General features: G+C 46.0%; 1 protein-coding gene and 1 long non-coding RNA gene across 5 annotated transcripts in view; both read right to left on the reverse strand.

Moving 5' to 3' along the window:
- Positions 1-9210, reverse strand: part of CCDC88A (coiled-coil domain containing 88A) — a 201545-nt gene extending 192335 nt beyond the window's left edge. For all 4 annotated transcript variants that reach the window (XM_040429764.1, XM_040429763.1, XM_040429762.1 and 1 more), the window contains exons 1-2: positions 9148-9210; positions 8961-9061 (exon numbers count right to left, since the gene is read on the reverse strand). In XM_040429764.1, coding sequence (XP_040285698.1) covers positions 8961-9061; positions 9148-9210 — 164 coding nt within the window. The remainder of the gene's footprint in view (positions 1-8960; positions 9062-9147) is intronic.
- A 2649-nt stretch (positions 9211-11859) lies between these two features.
- LOC121000037 lies at positions 11860-17974 on the reverse strand. The gene is made up of 3 exons (XR_005778733.1): positions 17961-17974; positions 17175-17176; positions 11860-11940 (listed from the first exon to the last, which is right to left on the reverse strand). It is a non-coding gene; the product is annotated as an uncharacterized LOC121000037 (long non-coding RNA).
- Between the last annotated feature and the right edge of the window lie 1051 nt (positions 17975-19025).

Genomic DNA, 19025 nt, shown 5'->3' on the forward strand with positions numbered 1-19025 from the left:
GGGTCTTATAACCTTAACTGACTGCATCAGTTAACACACATGCTTTATGAGACGTTATCTAAACTAAATGCATTAAAGGGGTTCTACGGTTTGTTTTAACTGATGATCTATCCTCTGGATAGATCATCAGCATCTGACCAGCTGTTTGAGAAGGCAGCGGCGCTCCAGCAGCGGCGCTCCAGCAGCGGCGCTCCAGCAGCGCCGCGGCCTTCTCAGTCTTTACCGCTGGCCCAGTGATGTCACGACTATCAACTGGCCTGGGCGCGGCTAAGCTCTGTTCACTTGAATGGAGCTTAGCTCCATTCAGGCCATTGGATACTAGTCGTGACATCACTGGGCCAGCGGTAAACACTTAGAAGGCTGGAGCGCCGCTGCCTTCTCAAACAGCTGATTGGCGGGGGATCCCGGGTGTCGGACCCCCGCCGGTCAGATGCTGATAATCTATCCAGAGGATAGATCATCAGTTTAAACAAACTGTAGAACCCCTTTAAGCAAACACCTTCACTTGCTTTTCAATGGCTTTTGTTTCAATGAAACGCGGGGAGTTAAGAAATTTGAGTTGAGTTTGTGTGTTAACCCTGCTACATCTGTAGATTCCTAGATCCACTTGCAGCCATAATATGGGCACACAAATATAAAATTAGCCATGTATGTATTTCGGTCCTCAAAATACAGATATCTTCCATGTGCATTCTTTGTTTTTCTCACTCCCGTCAATAGAAAGGACTATTAATGTCCGCAATACTGACAAGAACAGGACATGTTCTATAACTTGTGGAACGGCCACACAGTGATGAGAATGTGGCCCCATAGAAATGAATGGGTCAGTGTGCTACCTGAAAAAAAATGTGGATAGCACACAGATGAAAAATATGGTCGTGTGTAGGGGGCCTAAGGCCTCCTGCACACGACCGTTTTTCCCCCCCCCCGTTTACTGGCCGTTTTTTGCGTTCCATATACAGAACCATTCATTTCAATGGTTCCGCAAAAAAAACGGAATGCACTTCGTATGCATTCCATTTCCATATTTCCGTTCCGTTTAAAGATAGAACATGTCCTATTATTGCCCGCAAATCACGTTCCGTGGCTCCATTCAAGTCAATGGGTCCGCAAAAAAACTGAACACATACGGAAATGCATCCGTATGTCTTCCGTTTCCATTCCGTTTTTTGCGGAACCATCTATTGAAAATGTTATGCCCAGCCCAATTTTATCTATGTAATTACTGTATATGCCATACGGAAAAACGGAACGGAAAAATGGAACAGAAACACAACTGAAACAAAAAACAGAACAACGGATCTGTGAAAAACGGACCGCAAAACACTGAAAAAGCCATATGGTCGTGTGCAGGAGGCCTAAGTGTGAGTCAGGGCTGGGACAAGGTCCACCACCAACAGAGGCTGAGCTGCCCAAGTGCGCCCCCCCCCCCCCGCCATTTAGATATGTATGTTTGTTATTAATCAGACATCCACCCCAACCCACCCAACCCCCATCCCCCTGGGGCGTTCCTTGTAATTTTACCCCATCCAGAACCCCATCACACCTCAGATCAGACGGAAAAGAATATTATCTTTATTTAAAAACTTACTTCACTTCAGGGCAGACTCTCACGCTCTATCCCTGCTGGGGCCTGGGCTGGGTCCGGGTCGTGACACAGTGCTGTGCTGCTGCCTGCGCTGCTCCTGGTCTCCAGAGGCCGCACATGTGACCTGAGTGCGTACAGCGCGTCAGGTCAAAGTGCGCGCTGTACGCAGCCAGTTAGGCAAGCAACTGAGCAGAGACCAGAGCAGCGGAGCGGCCGAGCCAGGAGGCGGAGCGGGGAGGGAGCACGTAAGTCAGTGCCAAGTGCCAGGGGCGGACACAGACAGCAGAGGACCACTGTGCAAAGTATATACCTGGGCCCCCCCCAAAAAAAGCACCCATACAGATATAAATATATACGTGCAAAATAAAAAATAAAATCTTAATAATATGGGTCAATATGTTTATATATTTTTTTCATACTAGGTCACGCCTCTAACTCCTCCCAAGGCCAGCACATAGTAGTAACGCCCACACTATGCCCCCTTCACAGCACTTATGCCCAGATATGTGCCCCCTTTCACAGTAGTTATGCCCAGATATTTGCCCCTTCACAGTAGTTATGCCCAGATATACACCGGTGCATGCCATTTGCCGACACCAGACAAAACAACCATGCGACGCTCAGCAAGTATCGTACATAGACCCTTCTGATTTGATAATTGTTGGGTGTCGGAAATGTTTTTGCTCTTTCTCCGTGTCTGATCAGAAGAACCTGAGGGGGTCATTTATTATCCCGAAATACGGCTATATTTCAGGTGCAGTCGCCGCAATCTGCGACTTTGCCCTGCTCACGCCATGTCTAAATGAGTAGACATGGAAGGGGAGGGGCCGACAGGCCCGTCTCATTCACCATTTTCTACGCCTGGTTTAGGCCTCATGCACACGACCGTTGTGTGCATCCGTGGCCATTGTTCAGTTTTCCGTGATTTTCTGCGGACCCATTGACTTTCAATGGGTCCGTTGAAAACTCGGAAAATGCACCGTTGTTCATCTGCGGCCGTGATCCGTGTTTCCTGTCCGTCAAAAAAATATGACCTGTCCTATTTCTTTGACGGACAACGGTTCACGGACCCATTCAAGTCAATAGGACCGTGAAAAAACACGGATGCACACAAGATTGGCATCCGTGTCCATGATCCGTGGCCATAGGCTACTTTCACACAGACGGATCGCAGATCCGTCTGCATAAAAGCTTTTTCAGTATATTCTAACACAGAGGCGTTCCCATAGTGATGGGGACGCTTCAAGTTAGAATATACTAAGAACTGTGTATATGACTGCCCCCTGCTGCCTGGCAGCACCCGATCTCTTACAGGGGGCTGTGATCCGCACAATTAACCCCTCAGGTGCCGCACCTGAGGGGTTAATTGTGCGTATCATAGCCCCCTGTAAGAGATCAGGTGCTGCCAGGCAGGAGGGGGCACCCCCCCTCCCTCCCCAGTTTTAAATTCATTGGTGGCCAGTGTGCCCCCCCTCCCTCCCTCCCCTGTATTACATTCATTGGTGGCCAGTGCGGCCCCCCCTCCCTTCCCTGTATTACTGCAGTAGCGTCCTGGTTGCCATGGTTACCGATCAGAGCCCCAGCGATTAAACTGGGACTCCGATCTGAACTTTACGCTGCCACCAATGAGGGGGGGGGGGGGGAATTTAATTAGGAGGGGGAGGGAGGGGGGGCCCACTGGCTACCAATGAATGTACAGTAATACAGGGGAGGGAGGGGGGGCCCACTGGCCACCAATGAATGTACAGTAATACAGGGGAGGGAGGGGGGCCGCACTGGCCACGAATGAATTTAAAACTGGGGAGGGAGGAGGGTGTGCCCCCTCCTGCCTGGCAGCACCTGATCTCTTACAGGGGGCTATGATACGCACAATTAACCCCTTAGGTGCGGCACCTGAGGGGTTAATTGTGCGGATCACAGCCCCCTGTAAGAGATCGGGTGCTGCCAGGCAGCAGGGAGCAGTCATGTACACAGTTCTTAGTATATTTTAACTTGAAGCGTCCCCATCACTATGGGAACGCCTCTGTGTTAGAATATACTGTCGGATATGAGTTTTCACGATCTAACTCAAATCCGATGATATATTCTAACATAGAGGAGTTCCCATGGTGATGGGGACGCTTCAAGTTAAAATATACCATCGGATTGGAGAAAACTCCGATCCGATGGTATAATAGGGACTCCTGACTTTACATTGAAAGTCAATGGCGGACGGATCCGTTTGCAATTGCACCATATTGTGTCAACGTCAAACGGATCCGTCCCCATTGACTTGCATTGTAAGTCAGGACGGATCCGTTTGGCGCCGCACGGCCAGGCGGACACTAAAACTACTTTTTCCTTCATGTTTGTGGATCCTCCAAAAATCAAGGAAGACCCACGGAAGAAAAAACGGACACGGATCACGGACCTATGGACCCCGTTTTTGCGGACCGCAAAAAAAAAAAAACGGTCGTGTGCATGAGGCCTTAGGGGAACATCTATAACATGTAGAACTGGCGGAGGATCCACCAAGGGTTATGGAGAGATATAGGGGTTATTAAGATCGGGGTCTAAAACGCTGGTCTTAATAAATGACCCCCTGAGTGTCTGAGCAACACTTTTAACCAATTTACACGACACGAACCATATGCATTTTGTGATCTGCAAATTACGGATGACGTCCATGTGCCATCTACCCTTTTTTTTGCAGACCCATTAACTAGCCTGCATGTTGTGGACCAGTATAGGACATGTCCCATTTTCTATCCTTTGGGGAACAGACATAAGGATGCAGAAAGTAAATTACTTCTATATGCTTTCCATATCCGTATGTCCGTTATGCACAAAACAGAAAATGTGACACGTCCTATACTTCTCTACAAAATGCGGACTGCAGACCCATTTAAGTCAATGGGTCTGCAAAAATATGCGGATCGCACATGGACCACATCCATATCTTGCCGATCCACGGACCGCAAAATACATGAGTGTGGGCCAGGGCCAGTCACATGAGGGCCAGAGGGGGACAGGGGTAATGGGTGGAGTAAAAAAAATAACATACCAACTGTCAAGTTCAGTGTCTGGCAGGGACAGTGGGCACAGGGGCCACCTCCAGTCCTCACTCACTTTCTCCTGAGTTGCTGGTTTGCTGCAGGCCTCACACATTAAGCACCAACTCTGAGGTGCTGAAAAGCTAGGAGAGGACCAGATGTGGGTGAAGCTACCGATGGGGGCTACCATCATCACTTGATGGGGGCGGAGCTACCGACACCGTAAAGTGGCTCAGCACAGGCCAGCCACAGGAGGCAGGGCGATCACAGATACAGCGCGGCCGGCAGCAGCAGCGACGTAGTCAGTGGCCTGCCTGCCGCCCAGAGGCTGGGGAGCTGGCCTGCGCCCTGAGGCTGGAGCCTCCGTGTCCCCACCTGCAACATGACTGCGCTTTTGTGGTCATACCCGTAGGCTACATGACTGCGTGAGTCCACACATAGCGACAAGAGTGTAGCCCAAACCTGCATGGCTTTCAAAATGAATGTTAATGCCAGCAGTTTTGCAGATGTAGCATTTTTACCCCCAAATTTTGTGGCCATTAAGTACCAGTTTGAAATCTGCTCTGTTTTGCAGTAGTTTATAACCACATGGCAGTGCAATTTTCACCCGCTATGTGTGGACATAGCCTACGGGTATGACCACAATAGCGCAGTCATGTTGCAGGTGTAAATCGGCTAAGCGGCGGTCTAATACCACATGGCTGTACGATCTACAGTGGGCTCTTGTTAAAACTAATTACAATCACATCATTTAGTCTGTCTGTATTACAGGTGGCGATTGGCCATTAAAGGGGTTGTCTGAAACTTTTATACTGGTGACCCATCCCCTGGATAGGTCATCAGTATCTGATCGGTGTGGGTCCGACCCCAGGGACCCTCACTGATCAGCTGTTTGAGAAGGCACCGGCGCTCACAGTAGTGTCACGGCCTTCTCTCAGCTCACCAAGCACAGTGCCATCCATTGTATAGCGGTTGTGCGTGGTTTACTTCAATGGGCCTGAGCTGCGCCTAGGCTATGTGACCGATGAACATAGGGTGCCCAGAGGCCCGGTTTTAGGCCGGACAGTTCGGCTTTCAGACTCCCTGTCCTCCATCCGGCACAGGGCCTGGACAGACACAGGGATGTCCTTTTTAACAGCTCACACTCAGACAGCAGCACTGTGCCGTCTGAGCGTGAGCTGCAGGGAGAAAGTCACCCTCCATCCCACCCCTGCAGCTGACCTGAAGTTGGTTCTGTATTTTATTTTTTAAATCTCCATCGGCTGTGTGCGGTGGGGTGGGTGGTGGGGGCGTGGCCTAATGGGATCGGGGGGTTAGCAGAGTCGGGGATGGTCTGATTGGCCACCCTAGATGAACATGACATCACATGTCCTAGGCTAGGCTGTAAGAAGGCTGGGAAGGTACTGCAGGCATCATTGCCTTCTCCTGGATGTCAAACCCCCACCAATCCAATACTGATGACCTATCCAGAGAGTAGGTCATCATTATAAAAGGCCTCAAAAAACCCATTTAACAATACAGACCGACTAAACAGTTCGGTCCCGATGTGGCTAATATGGCCGCTCTGTACTCGACCGCCATGTGGCTGCTTCGCAACCGGAACACGACTGCGCTCTGTGGTCGTACCCTAAGGAAGGAATGAGTCTTTGGTGATAATTTGATAGAGTTTGTGCGACAAACCACCCTTGTGGCCTTCAGCAGGGTCAAATTGAACAAAAGCGGTGCGCAAAGTGTGCCCCAGGCAGTGGCTCAGTACATAAATGACTTCAAACATTCCTACCAGAACTTCATAAGAAAAAGGAAGCAGATTTTTTCTCTCTGAAGGTACAGAAGTGGCTAACTGTGACTAAACAGGCCTGTCCCTGCTCAGTGTCATATTTCCTCCTCTTATTCAATGTCCATGTACTGGATATCCCCCCTGCTGGCTGTGGACCTAAAGGCTAATTCATCATTTCTTGATGTCTGCTACAAATACTGATGTTCTGTAAGACCGTATCCAACATGCCAGTATGTCAGACTGGGTCTGAAGAGATGGAAACCTGATCCACACGTCATTGTAACCGTGAAATATACCACATTCATCTGTAAGCTGAGAAGCGAGGTGGATATGGAGTAATTCATCACAGGGTGATGTCACTTACTACAAGCTACGCAGCCAATCAGGGGACTGATCTCCAGAGGTGTCACTGGAGTGATCGGTAGGACACGTCATTGATAGCTTCAGGTAAAAAGGACCCGATGGGCCCTGTTGTCTGCATGAGATGGAAGAACGGCCTGTGGGCCCCGCCTGCTGACAGGCTTTGGGATACTATAGAGAAAAATGGATTCACTCCAGATACTAGAAAACTACAAGTCCCAGCATGCTGTGACAGCTATTGCTACATTTTTTTTTGAGAAGCTGAAAGAGGTAACCCCATCCAGGATATGGCTACATTTACACGACTTTTTGGGACCCCCATACGACAATTTGCAGTGGCCACTGTCCTCACAGAAGTCAACTGATTTTGGGACAATGCTGCTTTCTTGCCTCTTTCCACTGACGGCCGCACGCTAGGACATCCCTTTAAGTGACAGAAACTAGGAGGTGTTGGGGGCCAGGCTCGGACTGAGCCACAGGGGTACAGGGGAATCCCCCGGTGGGCCCCTGAGCAAGGTGGGCCCGTAGTCTCACAGTAGACTTACTGCACTACATACATATATTCAATGTACAGCACCTCAACCAGCCTATGTTCATATAAAAAACTTGTTAGGGCTCTTTCACACTTGCGTTGTCCGGATCCGTCGTGCACTCCATTTGCCGGAGGTGCCCGCCGGATCCGTAACAATGCAAGTGAACTGAAAGCATTTGAAGACGGATCCGTCTTCAAAATGAGTTCAGTGTTACTATGGCACCCAGGACGCTATTAAAGTCCTGGCTGCCATAGTAGTAGTGGGGAGCGGGGGAGCGGTATACTTACAGTCCATGTGGCTCCCGGGGCGCTCCAGAATGACGTCAGAGCGCCCCATGCGTATGGATGACGTGATCCATGTGATCACGTCACCCATGCGCGTGGGGCGCCCTGACGTCACTCTGGAGCGCCCGGACAGTAAGTACACTGCTCCCCACTACACTTTACCATGGCAAACAGGACTTTAGTGTCCTGGCAGCCATGGTAACCATTCAGAAAAAGCTAAACGTCTGATCCGGTAATGCGCCGAAATGACGTTTAGCTTAATGCCTTTCAATGGGCATTAATTCCGGATCCGGCCTTGCGGCAAGTGTTCAGGATTTTTGACCGGAGCAAAAAGCGCAGCATGCTGCAGTATTTTCTCCGGCCAAAAAACGTTCCGTTCCGGAACTGAAGACATCCTGATGCATCCTGAACGGATTTCTCTCCATTCAGAATGCATGGGGATAATCCTGATCAGGATTCTTCCGGCATAGAGCCCCGACGACGGAAAAGAACAACGCAAGTGTGAAAGAGCCCTAAATTATTTATTATATTTGAATGTATCCATACGGTGGGCCCCCAAAAGAAATTTTACTAGTGGGCCCTAGGTACCCCAGTCCGACATTGTTGGGGGCTGAAATTATATTCCAACTCTGTTTTTTTAGCTTCTGCAGATCCTTTCACTGGCTTCCTTTTGCATTAAGCCATAAATCAGTAAGAACAGACAGCAGCGGTTATGAAATAAGACCCCCACATCCTCCTGACGAGGCTGGACGCACAGGACATCCTTATCTTTCACTGCAGCCTATCTCCCTCTCCGCATGCTGTCCGATTGTACGTTAGATAAAGCTTTTCCTAACTTATCCTTTCTTCCCCAAAATAGAAATTTTGCAGAAAATCATGGCCCGATGCGGCCGAAAGCCCCCACAGCAACTCCTCATCCCCGATTTCATTCCTTCACATGTAAGCTAAACTAAAAAGGGGGAGGGGGATTGTTTAATTCAATCCTCGGCTATTGTATATGGGTGTCCAAGTCAATCAGGCGGCGGCTGTCAGCAGCAGGAGATGACAGCCTTCTCATCCTAACATTTAGCGGTACCGGCCCCTGGTGGGTTTCAATGCTGTCACTGTGGCTCCCAATAAAGTAACCTGCAAATCTACCATCTAGATTCCAGACGGCGAAGCCCCGAAGGCATCAGATTTCTAAAATTTCCACTTGAACTGGTTTGCATTAGTCCATTTGAACTTCCCCCATCAGGAAGAAAAAAAATAACTGAAAACGCAGCTGCTGGAAATACGGCTAAACAATCCCATTCATAGGCTAAGAGGCTCTGCAGTAGCTGCGACCACAAGAAACAGAGGGGGGACTCCACTGCCCATGCTCAAATCCCCCCCAATTTTTTCACTTACATTTGAAACATGACCTCATTGAGGAAAACGCCGTCCACTAAAGCCACATATTCGTCCAGCAGAGTCCCATTTCCTTTGACCAAAGCTCCAAAAGTCTTGATCTGAAGAGGGTGGAAGAAAAAACTGGTTAATAGAGGCATAGCAGCACATGGACCAGCGGCAGGAGAAGACACAGAGGACTGCTTACCCAGCTCACGAGAGCGCTGCTCATGACATTTTCCAGGAGTGGAGTAAATAGATCATTCTCCATTTTTTAAACCAAATACTTCGATAGTCCTCCAGGTATCGAGTCCAGAAAGCAATTATCCAGATGATGTTCCTAATACAACAGTGTAATCCAGTGTCTGGGGTGTAGTAATGCCATTGGGGAGGGGGGGGACAAAAAATAAATAATGATACAAATCCAAAATAGGAAGCACTTGTGGAAATCTTCTGGATCCAGATCGGAGATCCTCTAATAAATAAGAGACATTGTGGTAGAATGAAAGCCCTGCTTCCCCTCCCTCCCTTCTCTGCAGAGGTGCAGAACTAGGGTCTGCATGCAGCACAAGTGGGAGGCATCATCTGGAGACTGGGAAAGGGGGAGGATTTGGAGGGGTGGAGAAATGGGAAAAAGGGCTCTAGTCTTCAGCAGCTCTGGAAGGAAAAAAAAAAGGTAAAATACAAGCAAAGGCTGAAGAGCTCCTTCTGCATCCACCCAAACCCTGGCAGCTGGAGACTCCTCCTTGTTCACACTCAGCGCTGGGGCTGAGGCAGGCAGCAGAATTGGTGACATTGTTCCCAATCATTTTATATTTATATAAAACAAAGGATTTTTTTTTTTTTTCCAGACGGCATTTTATTACAAGAGCTGCGCCCCCCCCCCGCACCCCTCCCCTCTTCCTGTCTGCTGTTATATTTTACTAATTCACAAGGGTCAGGCTCTGCCCTCTGGAGAACGCAGATTATTACCACCACCTCTTCTGCCACCTAGGCACCCAAGTGTTATGCACTGCAGAGGGCAGACCCTCCCTCCAACATGTACCACTACCCCATCATTCTCCCAGGAAAATCATGTCTCAATCTAGGCAGAGGCTTGAGTCACAACCGCAGGGGGGGAAAAAATAATTAAAAATGTGACTTTTAGGTTTCTGATTGACCTAACCACATATGGCGATCCTGTGCTTGTGCATGACGCATGGCATTCCCAATATGAGATGCGGATATGACATCATCCCAGTAATCGCCTGATATACAGAATTATTATTATTTTTTTTTTATTATTTTTCAGATAAATTTCCCACAATCCTTTTCAAGTGAGAAAAAGAAAGTGCAATGTAATTTCCAACTAGACAGCCCCACAGTCTCACAGGGCCATGTGCGAGAAAGGGAGGAGGGGAGTGGGAACGACGTGCGAGAGCGCAGAAAACCTCTTACAGTGCTAGTAGCCCTGAGCAGGAAAAGCCTTTTTATATACCCCTCCCCCCCATGGATGATCCAGATCTGCACCTCAGCCATATATTAACTCCTGACTGACCTTGTGTTGGCCCTGCAGTCGTACAGCACTCAATATATAACGATGGGAAGCATGACGCCACCTATATCCTGCATTATGTTAACCAAAAACGTCATTATGCCTGTGAAAATGTCGTCATTGCTATATATACAGTATAAATATATATATATATATATATATATATACACACACATATATATTTATTGCTAAAAAATCCATAAAAACCGCCTGCCTTTTTTTCCATACAGCATACATTTTTTATGGCTTTTTTTGTGCTGTTTCCGCGTTAAAGGGGTTCTCCAGGATTTTGATATTGATGGTCTATCCTCAAGATCGGTCACCAGTATGAGATCGACTGGGGTTCAACTCCTGGGGGTACATTTATTGAGACCGGCATTTTAGACACTGGTCTTAATAAAGCCCTGCACTGGGCGCCTCCTTGACTTCGACAGATCCATCGCCGCTTCTAAGGGCTCATTCACACGAACCTATGTGTTCCGTTCCATGCATTGGGGCCGCAATTTGCGGTCCCCATTGCACGGAGAACGTTCACAAAGGCCTCTGGGACGGATCCAGACCCATTCAACTTGAATGGGTCCGCATCCCTCCGTTCCGCAAAAAGATAGGACATGTTCTATCTTTTTGCGGAACGGGAGTACGGAACAGAACCCCACAGAAGCACTCCGTAGTGCTTCCATGGGGTTCCGTTCCGCATCTCCGGATTTGAGGACCCATTCAAGTCAATGGGTCCGCATCCGTGATGCGGAATGCACACAGAACGGTGCCCATGTATTGCGGATCCGCATATGCGGTACACAATATGGCAATGGGACACGGTACGGTCGTGTGAATGAGCCCTAAAGGTAAGACAGCTTCCTTGCTGTTTTAGGGTACTTTCACGCTAGCGTTTTTGTTTTCCGTCACAGGAGCTCAATACCAGAAAAAAACTGATCAGTTTTATCCTAATGGTGTCTGAATGGAGAGAAATCTGTTCAGGATGCATCAGTTCAGTCCCTCTTACGTTTTTTTGACGAAGAAAATATCGCAGCATGCAGCAGTTTTCTCTCCGGCCAAAAATACTGAACACTTGCCGGAAAGCCGGATCCGGCCTTAATTTTCATTTAAATGTATTAGTGCCGGATCCGGCATTAAGTGTCCCAGCAAAACATGCGCAGACCTCTAAAAATGCAAAAAAAATATAATACCGGATCCGTTTTTCCGGCAAGTGTTCAGTATTTTTGGCCGGAGAGAAAACTGCTGCATGCTGCGATATTTTCTTCGTCCAAAAAACTTAAGAGGGACTGAACTGATGCATCCTGAAAGACGGATCCGGTATTGCAATGCATTTGTCAGACGGATCTGCATCCGGATCCATCTGACAAATGCCATCAGTTTGCGTCCGGATTGCCGGATCCAGCAGGCAGTTCCGGTAACGGAACTGCCTGCCGGAATCATCTGCCGCAAGTCTGAAAGTACCCTCATCCGCTGTTTCCCCCATCCTGATGAGTGGCCACGTTCCTGAGAAATCCTTGATTTTGTGACATGCCAATTAGCTGCTTAGTGCAACCATGGTGTCACCATTGCTCCGAAAGCTCTGCTCCCTATCCAGATTTTTGCCGTGGATCTGTAGTTGCAGACGCCAAGGATCAGCATGCGAATTTTGCCCCATTCAGCAGAGCTTGTCCGAGTGTGACCACGCACCATGGTTTCCTCACAGGACCAAAGTACAGGAAAATCCGGTCTTTGTAAATGACCCCTATTGGCTTCAATTTACTGATATGTTTGCACCTAAAAACTGTCCAAAAAGTGGTGCAAATTAGTGCAATTTTGGCACAACCAGAGTTTCCACTCGAAGAGGAGGCTGGGCTTAGAGGAAAGGGGTCGGACCTTTGTGGTTAAAGGGGCATGACCTAAGATGCACTGTTTTGCACCAAAATTGTGCCACAATTCTGGTGTAACATTCTGTCTCAAAGTAATAGAACTAAACAAATCTGTCTATCCCTGCACCAGATTTATCATCCAACCTAAGCTCCTGGTGCAGGTCTAGGCATCTTAAACATACGCCATCTATAGATTTAGTAATTCCTCCCCATTGTCAGAGTACAGGATAGATGAAGGTGATGTAATGTATATGCATTTTCTATAGCTCCGTCAGGTGCAGTCTACAAGTCAAGACAGAACTCAGGAAATGACTTGTAGCCTTTGGCTTGCCTTCAGCTCCTATGATGTCTGGGGCATATGGCTAAGCACAGACCTCAAAGCAGACGGAAAATACATTACTTTACTTCAGTCCAACTGAACCGGACTATTTTTATGTTTGATCAAATGATCTAAAAAATAATTTCTGTTCTATTATACATTACTATGTATTGTATCAGAGCATTACAAATTATTCTCTATATTCCTAGTCTACCACATAATTGATGTGCTACTCCTGACGTGATAACCTATTGGTGTCACCTTGATCTCTAGATATGGCTTCATTGTTCCACTTGCTCTATATTCAAGCTTGAGCTTTGCTCTGTTGCATGTGCTGTGACCCAGTGGATCACCGCTAAAAAGCTAGCGTAATTTGTTGCTAAAAGACTTAATGCCTTGTGTTATGTCCTGTATGTGATCCCAAAAGCTGTATGAGGGTAACAGACCTTCGTTTTTGAGGCCCTACACAGTAGGAGGGATGCTGGCCCTGCCGCTCTGGGTGGGGAGATGATTAGTGCAGACCAGTTGTGGTTGCACCAGCCAGTGAGTCTGGTGTGATCCAGGGAGTTCTCAGCCGAGGAGCTAGAGACTAGACCTGTTTGGTTTTTGCTGCTGTTAAACAGGCCCAAGAATTAACTTTCATCCAGGAAAGCACCATTTCTGAGGCAGAATTTTGGTAGAAAAGGGCTAATGAACTGCGAGAATACCTCTGAGAGGAAGAGAACAGCCATTTCCATAGAAGGTACAGCACGGTCTGTGATATACATCAGAATTGTGCCTGATATATGCTTTTACTGCTTCACTCATCATCCTTAGTAAAGAGATGGTACATTGTTATCATTAGTGTTTAGCGAATCGAAGCATCCCATGTGAAACTCGATCTGAAATTTAGGAAAAATTTGATTCACAATTAATCCGAATTTCCTTGCGCTTTGTTGTAACAAATAGTTTTTTTCCTAATATGGTGGCTACGCGTGTTACAAAGTGAAAGCAAGAAGCCCGGGAACTCGAGATCACCCATAATGCCGTGCAGACAGCCAATCAGCAGCTAGCCATATCCTGTGATGTCACAGCCCTTTAAAAACCTCATCCTAGTCGGTCTTTGCCATTTAACTGTGAGCTAAGCACAGGGATAGACGTGGCAAAGCTTTTAATTGTGGAATATTGGATAGGGACAGTGTAGGGAGATCATAGGGACAGTTAGGGAGACTGCAAAGACAGTGCAGGGACTGAATTCTGAAGGGATACCAAGGAGACAGCACATTTGCATCAATCCCTGTCAAGGGCACAGAGAATCTAATTGAACAGTGTCCTGTTTAATAGATAAGCAATTCCATTAGGCCTTGATTCTAAAATTGGGGTGAATAAGCTGTCTAATTGTACAGTTATTGGGGTGTCCACCTTGTTTAATAGATAAGCAATTCTATTAGGCCTTGATTCTCACAGTGGGGTGAACAAGCTGTCTAGTCCTACTGTTATTGGGGTGTCCACCTGCCTGTCACAGTAACTGTTTCACTACCAGGAAGAACTAGCTATGCATGTTGCTGCAATGCACAATGATGTACACCGAGATACACTCTCCCTGCAGCCCGCGATATAGCCAATTTAACGCGCTTTGTGAAAAATATATTAGTAACAAAGCAAATTTCTTGAAAGAATTTGGCGAAGCACAGTAGTTATGTCCTTTTAGTGCCCCCGCACAGTAGTTATGTCCTTTTAGTACCCCGACACATGCTGACCTCTTAGTATTCCCACATAGTAGTTTTCCCCTTCAGTGCCCCTCTTACAGTAATTCTGCCCCCTTAGTGCCCCTCCTACACTAGTGCTGCACCCTCAGTGCCCCCTTACAGTAGTGCTGTAAGGGGTCACTGCACCACAGTAATAATTCCCACTCTGTACCCCATAACAGTTATGCCCACCCCCTTCACAGTAGAAATGCCCTCTGTGCCCCATTTATAGTAGTAACGATCTTTATGCCCCGTTTATAGTAATAATGCCCATTGTGCCCCCTCCATATTTGTAATGCCCACTGTGTCCCGTTTATAATAGAAATACCCATTGTGTCCCCTTAATAGTGGTAATGCCCTCTGTGCCCCTTTTATAGTAGTAATGCCCTCTGTGCCACATGTGCTAAAACAGAAAGCCAAAAACACAGTAACTACTCACCTTGTCCCGTTCCTGATGCTCAGATCCAGCTCTCCCCTGCAGACACAGATCGCTTTGCAGTACTGTGTGGGAGGAGTTTAGGAAGATTCCTGGGCTGCAGGCTCCTCCCACACAGTCTGGCAGCACGATCTGTGCCTGCAGGCTGAATGGTGGAGCACACTATTCAGTGCGGGAGAGACGGAGTGCGGGAAGCTGAGTGACAGGACCGCAGCTCCCAGCACTCCAGCAATCGCCACCCCCTTAGTACGCCACTGCAAATATCCCTAACTTTTTGTGTTGTGATTAAGTTAGGGATGTTTGGGGTATATGTAAATGGATGGCATAATGCATTACCTAACATACACCCTGTGCATCAGAACTTCCCTGATGTAACTAGTGAAAAATAGTGACTGATTGTGTGTGTGCTGCCCATACGAGTGTGTATGCTGTATACTGGATGTGCGTATATATCATATATGTGTGTGTAGATGCTATACGTGGCTGGCAAGAAAGGGTATAAAAGAAGAAAATCTAATGACATGGCCTCCTTGTTCACCTGATCTGAACCCCATTGAGAACCTGTGGTCCATCATCAAATGTGAGATTTACAAGGAGGGAAAACAGTACACCTCTCTGAACAGTGTCTGGGAGGCTGTGGTTGCTGCTGCACGCAATGTTGATGGTGAACAGATCAAAACACTGACAGAATCCATGGATGGCAGGCTTTTGAGTGTCCTTGCAAAGAAAGGTGGCTATATTGGTCACTGATTTGTTTTTGTTTTGTTTTTGAATGTCAGAAATGTATATTTGTGAATGTTGAGATGTTATATTGGTTTCACTGGTAAAAATAAATAATTGAAATGGGTATATATTTGTTTTTTGTTAAGTTGCCTAATAATTATGCACAGTAATAGTCACCTGCACACACAGATATCCCCCTAAAATAGCTAAAACTAAAAACAAACTAAAAACTACTTCCAAAAATATTCAGCTTTGATATTAATGAGTTTTTTGGGTTCATTGAGAACATGGTTGTTGTTCAATAATAAAATTAATCCTCAAAAATACAACTTGCCTAATAATTCTGCACTCCCTGTATACTGTATTTGTGTGTCCCTGACTCTCCCTGACCCCACACCTATTCCTGGTTGTCTGTCAGGCAGATTCAGGTCCTAGTTGTGGACCAAGGATTAGAGCAGCAGATACCACTGGAGCCTGAGGTGGGGAGGAACCACCAGACACCAGGTACTTGACTCTTTCCATTACATATGGCATTAACCCCTTCACTAATAAATACAAAAAATAATAATACACATAGTGGATGTTTTAGTGTTTTTTTTACTGAGGACAAGGCACAGAAATTGAGCACATATGACATTGGTGACATCACTGATGTGCTTTTGAAGTAAGCTCAAATGTAATGGGTGTTTATAGTGGCATCAACCCATAAAGAAAGCCAACTACTGTATGTAACGCTGTATACTAGCTGCCAGAACAGAGAGCGGGCACATTGCTAATCCATCACTGGAGGACCCCATCATGTAAGTGGGCCGCTGACCCTCCACCCTAGTTTTAGGCTGCTAGGTTTGTGATTCTCTCCAACTAGTACTATTGTACCATACATATGTCATACTCATATATACCCTACTTCAGGGGTAGGCAACCTCCGGCACTCCAGCTGTTGTGAAACTACAACTCCCAGCATGCATACTTACTCTTCTCTTCCAAGAAATCACATAGAAATGAATGGAGCATGCTGGGAATTGTAGTTTCACAACAGCTGGAGTGCCGGAGGTTGCTGATCCCTGCCTACTTCCTAATGTTTTCCAGACACTACTGACCTCTGCTGGTTTTCTGGCAGATGTGAATATCATCATTTGTATCAATCCTCATTAGAGGAGACACCTTTTAAATATGTATTCACAATAAAAACCCAAGGGGACATTTTGTTCCTGATATAGGTAAAAAAAAAAAGTGGTGTGAACAAAGCCTAATTTGTCATGCAAACCATAGTCTGCTTTATACTTTACCTACAACATATTTAGCTACAAAGTAAAAAATAAGTACATTTTATAATTTTTGTACATTTCTACAGACATTAGACTGTTGATGTTATAATCATGAGATCTCTTACATATAATGAGTGCAGAATGCAATTGGAAACAAAATCAACAGTGCCCCCTAGTGTATAATAATATAACTGCTAAATGTTCAATGGGTATGCAGAATTCTGTGATGTGATTTATGTATCTGGCTGTGCAGTGATGGGATGAATACAATGAAAATATGATAAAGTATTATTTTTATTTCATATAGCTGCTCTGTTCCGTAAAGGAATTACATTCTCATTTACTTTTCTTCATGTACCTCTGTACAACTGGAGCTTCTACTTCTTTTCTACGCGGATGGATCTGGAATACCCTTTTCTCTAATGTATCTTGTTATGAAATCTTTAATTTCCTATTAATAAGGTTCAGTGCTTGTTCAGAATATACACCAAGAAACCATCCAGGCATATACACTGAATGTATAGGTGGGTCATACTGCCATATGCTATACATATATATATATAGCGTATGCCTGCCACTAGCTCTTATTGTACCGCATGGTATATTTTCAGGGATACCTTGGTGTTGAAATGCATAGTCAACTACACTTTCCAATACGGTTAACAAGAGGCTATGTACACTGGCAAAACATATGCAGGGAATAAAAGGGCACTTTTGTGGTACATGTTGAGTCCAAATAGGTCTATGAATATGTTCCGAATATGAAGGGAGCTTTCCCTGACATACAGTATATGAAGACCTTACACTGCAAATGCAGTGTGAACATAGCCTGAAATAGGATTCACTTTGCAATATATTAGCTTGAAACATTTTAGACATTTTTTTGAACCTAGAATTGAATTTTGAATTGCCTGCACTCTACTTACTGAAATTAACAGAGTCATGTAGTTTCATGCTTCTATCATTTTGCAGTTGCACAATATCCAGTAAGGGAACAGAGGAGAAAAAAAGGGGGGATGAACAGGAATGAAGGATGTTAAAAGAGTTTTATAAGATTTTAAAGGGGTATTCCGGTTGTTACAAGTTATCCCCTATCTACACAATAGGGGATGAGTATTAGATCGGTGGGAGTCCTACCACTGGGACCCCCACCGATCACAAGAACGACCCCCTGCAGCCTCCATGACATTATACATTGTATAGCGGCTGTTCTGTGCTCACTTCAGTGGGGCTGAGCTGTGCCTAGGCCACGTGATACATGAACCTGACGTCATTGGCCTAGGGAAAGTTGTGAGAAGGCTGTGGCGCTACTGTGAGCACCGCTGCCTTCTCAGACAGCTGATCAGCAAGGGTCCCGGGTGTTGGACCCCCACTGATCAGATACTGATCACCAATTCAAAGGATAGGTCATCAGTATTTAAATCTTGGAAAACCCTTTAACGGTCAAGGAGTTGTGCATCCAGACGTGTTTTTGTATGGCGGTGATTACAAAGCTGGAGTTAATTATGCTAGAGTTTGTATACTCCTGATGCAGAGCTTTAAGTAAAACATTTCTTAAAATATAGTCTGAATTTCAGTTGTCAATGTGAGGTTCTTAGCGCACATTTTGATAAATTGTGCGAGCCCATCTGCCACGTCAAGGCGACCTCATTCAGATGGGTCCCTACACTAAGACTTTATTTGAATAAGAGGAGATACACAGATGTAAAATGTGTTACTTTTATGTGTGGATCATGTCATACTCCGTCTTTTGATCCACTGCACAGCAAGGCAATGTGCCCTGTATGCTCCTGTAATTAAAAACCCTTATAGACAGATGATGCTATGAAACAGGTTATTTGTGACCGTACAAGCAAAGTGAAAATCATACTGCAAGTGTTAGAGGGTTTCTCCAGGAACAAATAAATAACATCTACTGAGCACCTGAAATGCTCTGACCTTCTAATAGATCTATGGTACTCCACCTACAGACAAGATCCCCAAGATCAAGTACTTAGATAATACACTGCTCAAAAAAATAAAGGGAACACAAAAATAACACATCCTAGATCTGAATTAATTAAATATTCTTCTGAAATACTTTGTTCTTTACATAGTTGAATGTGCTGACAACAAAATCACACAAAAATTAAAAAATGGAAATCAATTTTTTTAACCTATGGAGGTCTGGATTTGGAGTCACACTCAAAATTAAAGTGGAAAAACACACTACAGGCT

Source organism: Bufo bufo, chromosome 4 (genome assembly GCF_905171765.1).
Source record: "Bufo bufo chromosome 4, aBufBuf1.1, whole genome shotgun sequence".
NCBI classification, from domain to species: Eukaryota; Metazoa; Chordata; class Amphibia; order Anura; family Bufonidae; genus Bufo; species Bufo bufo.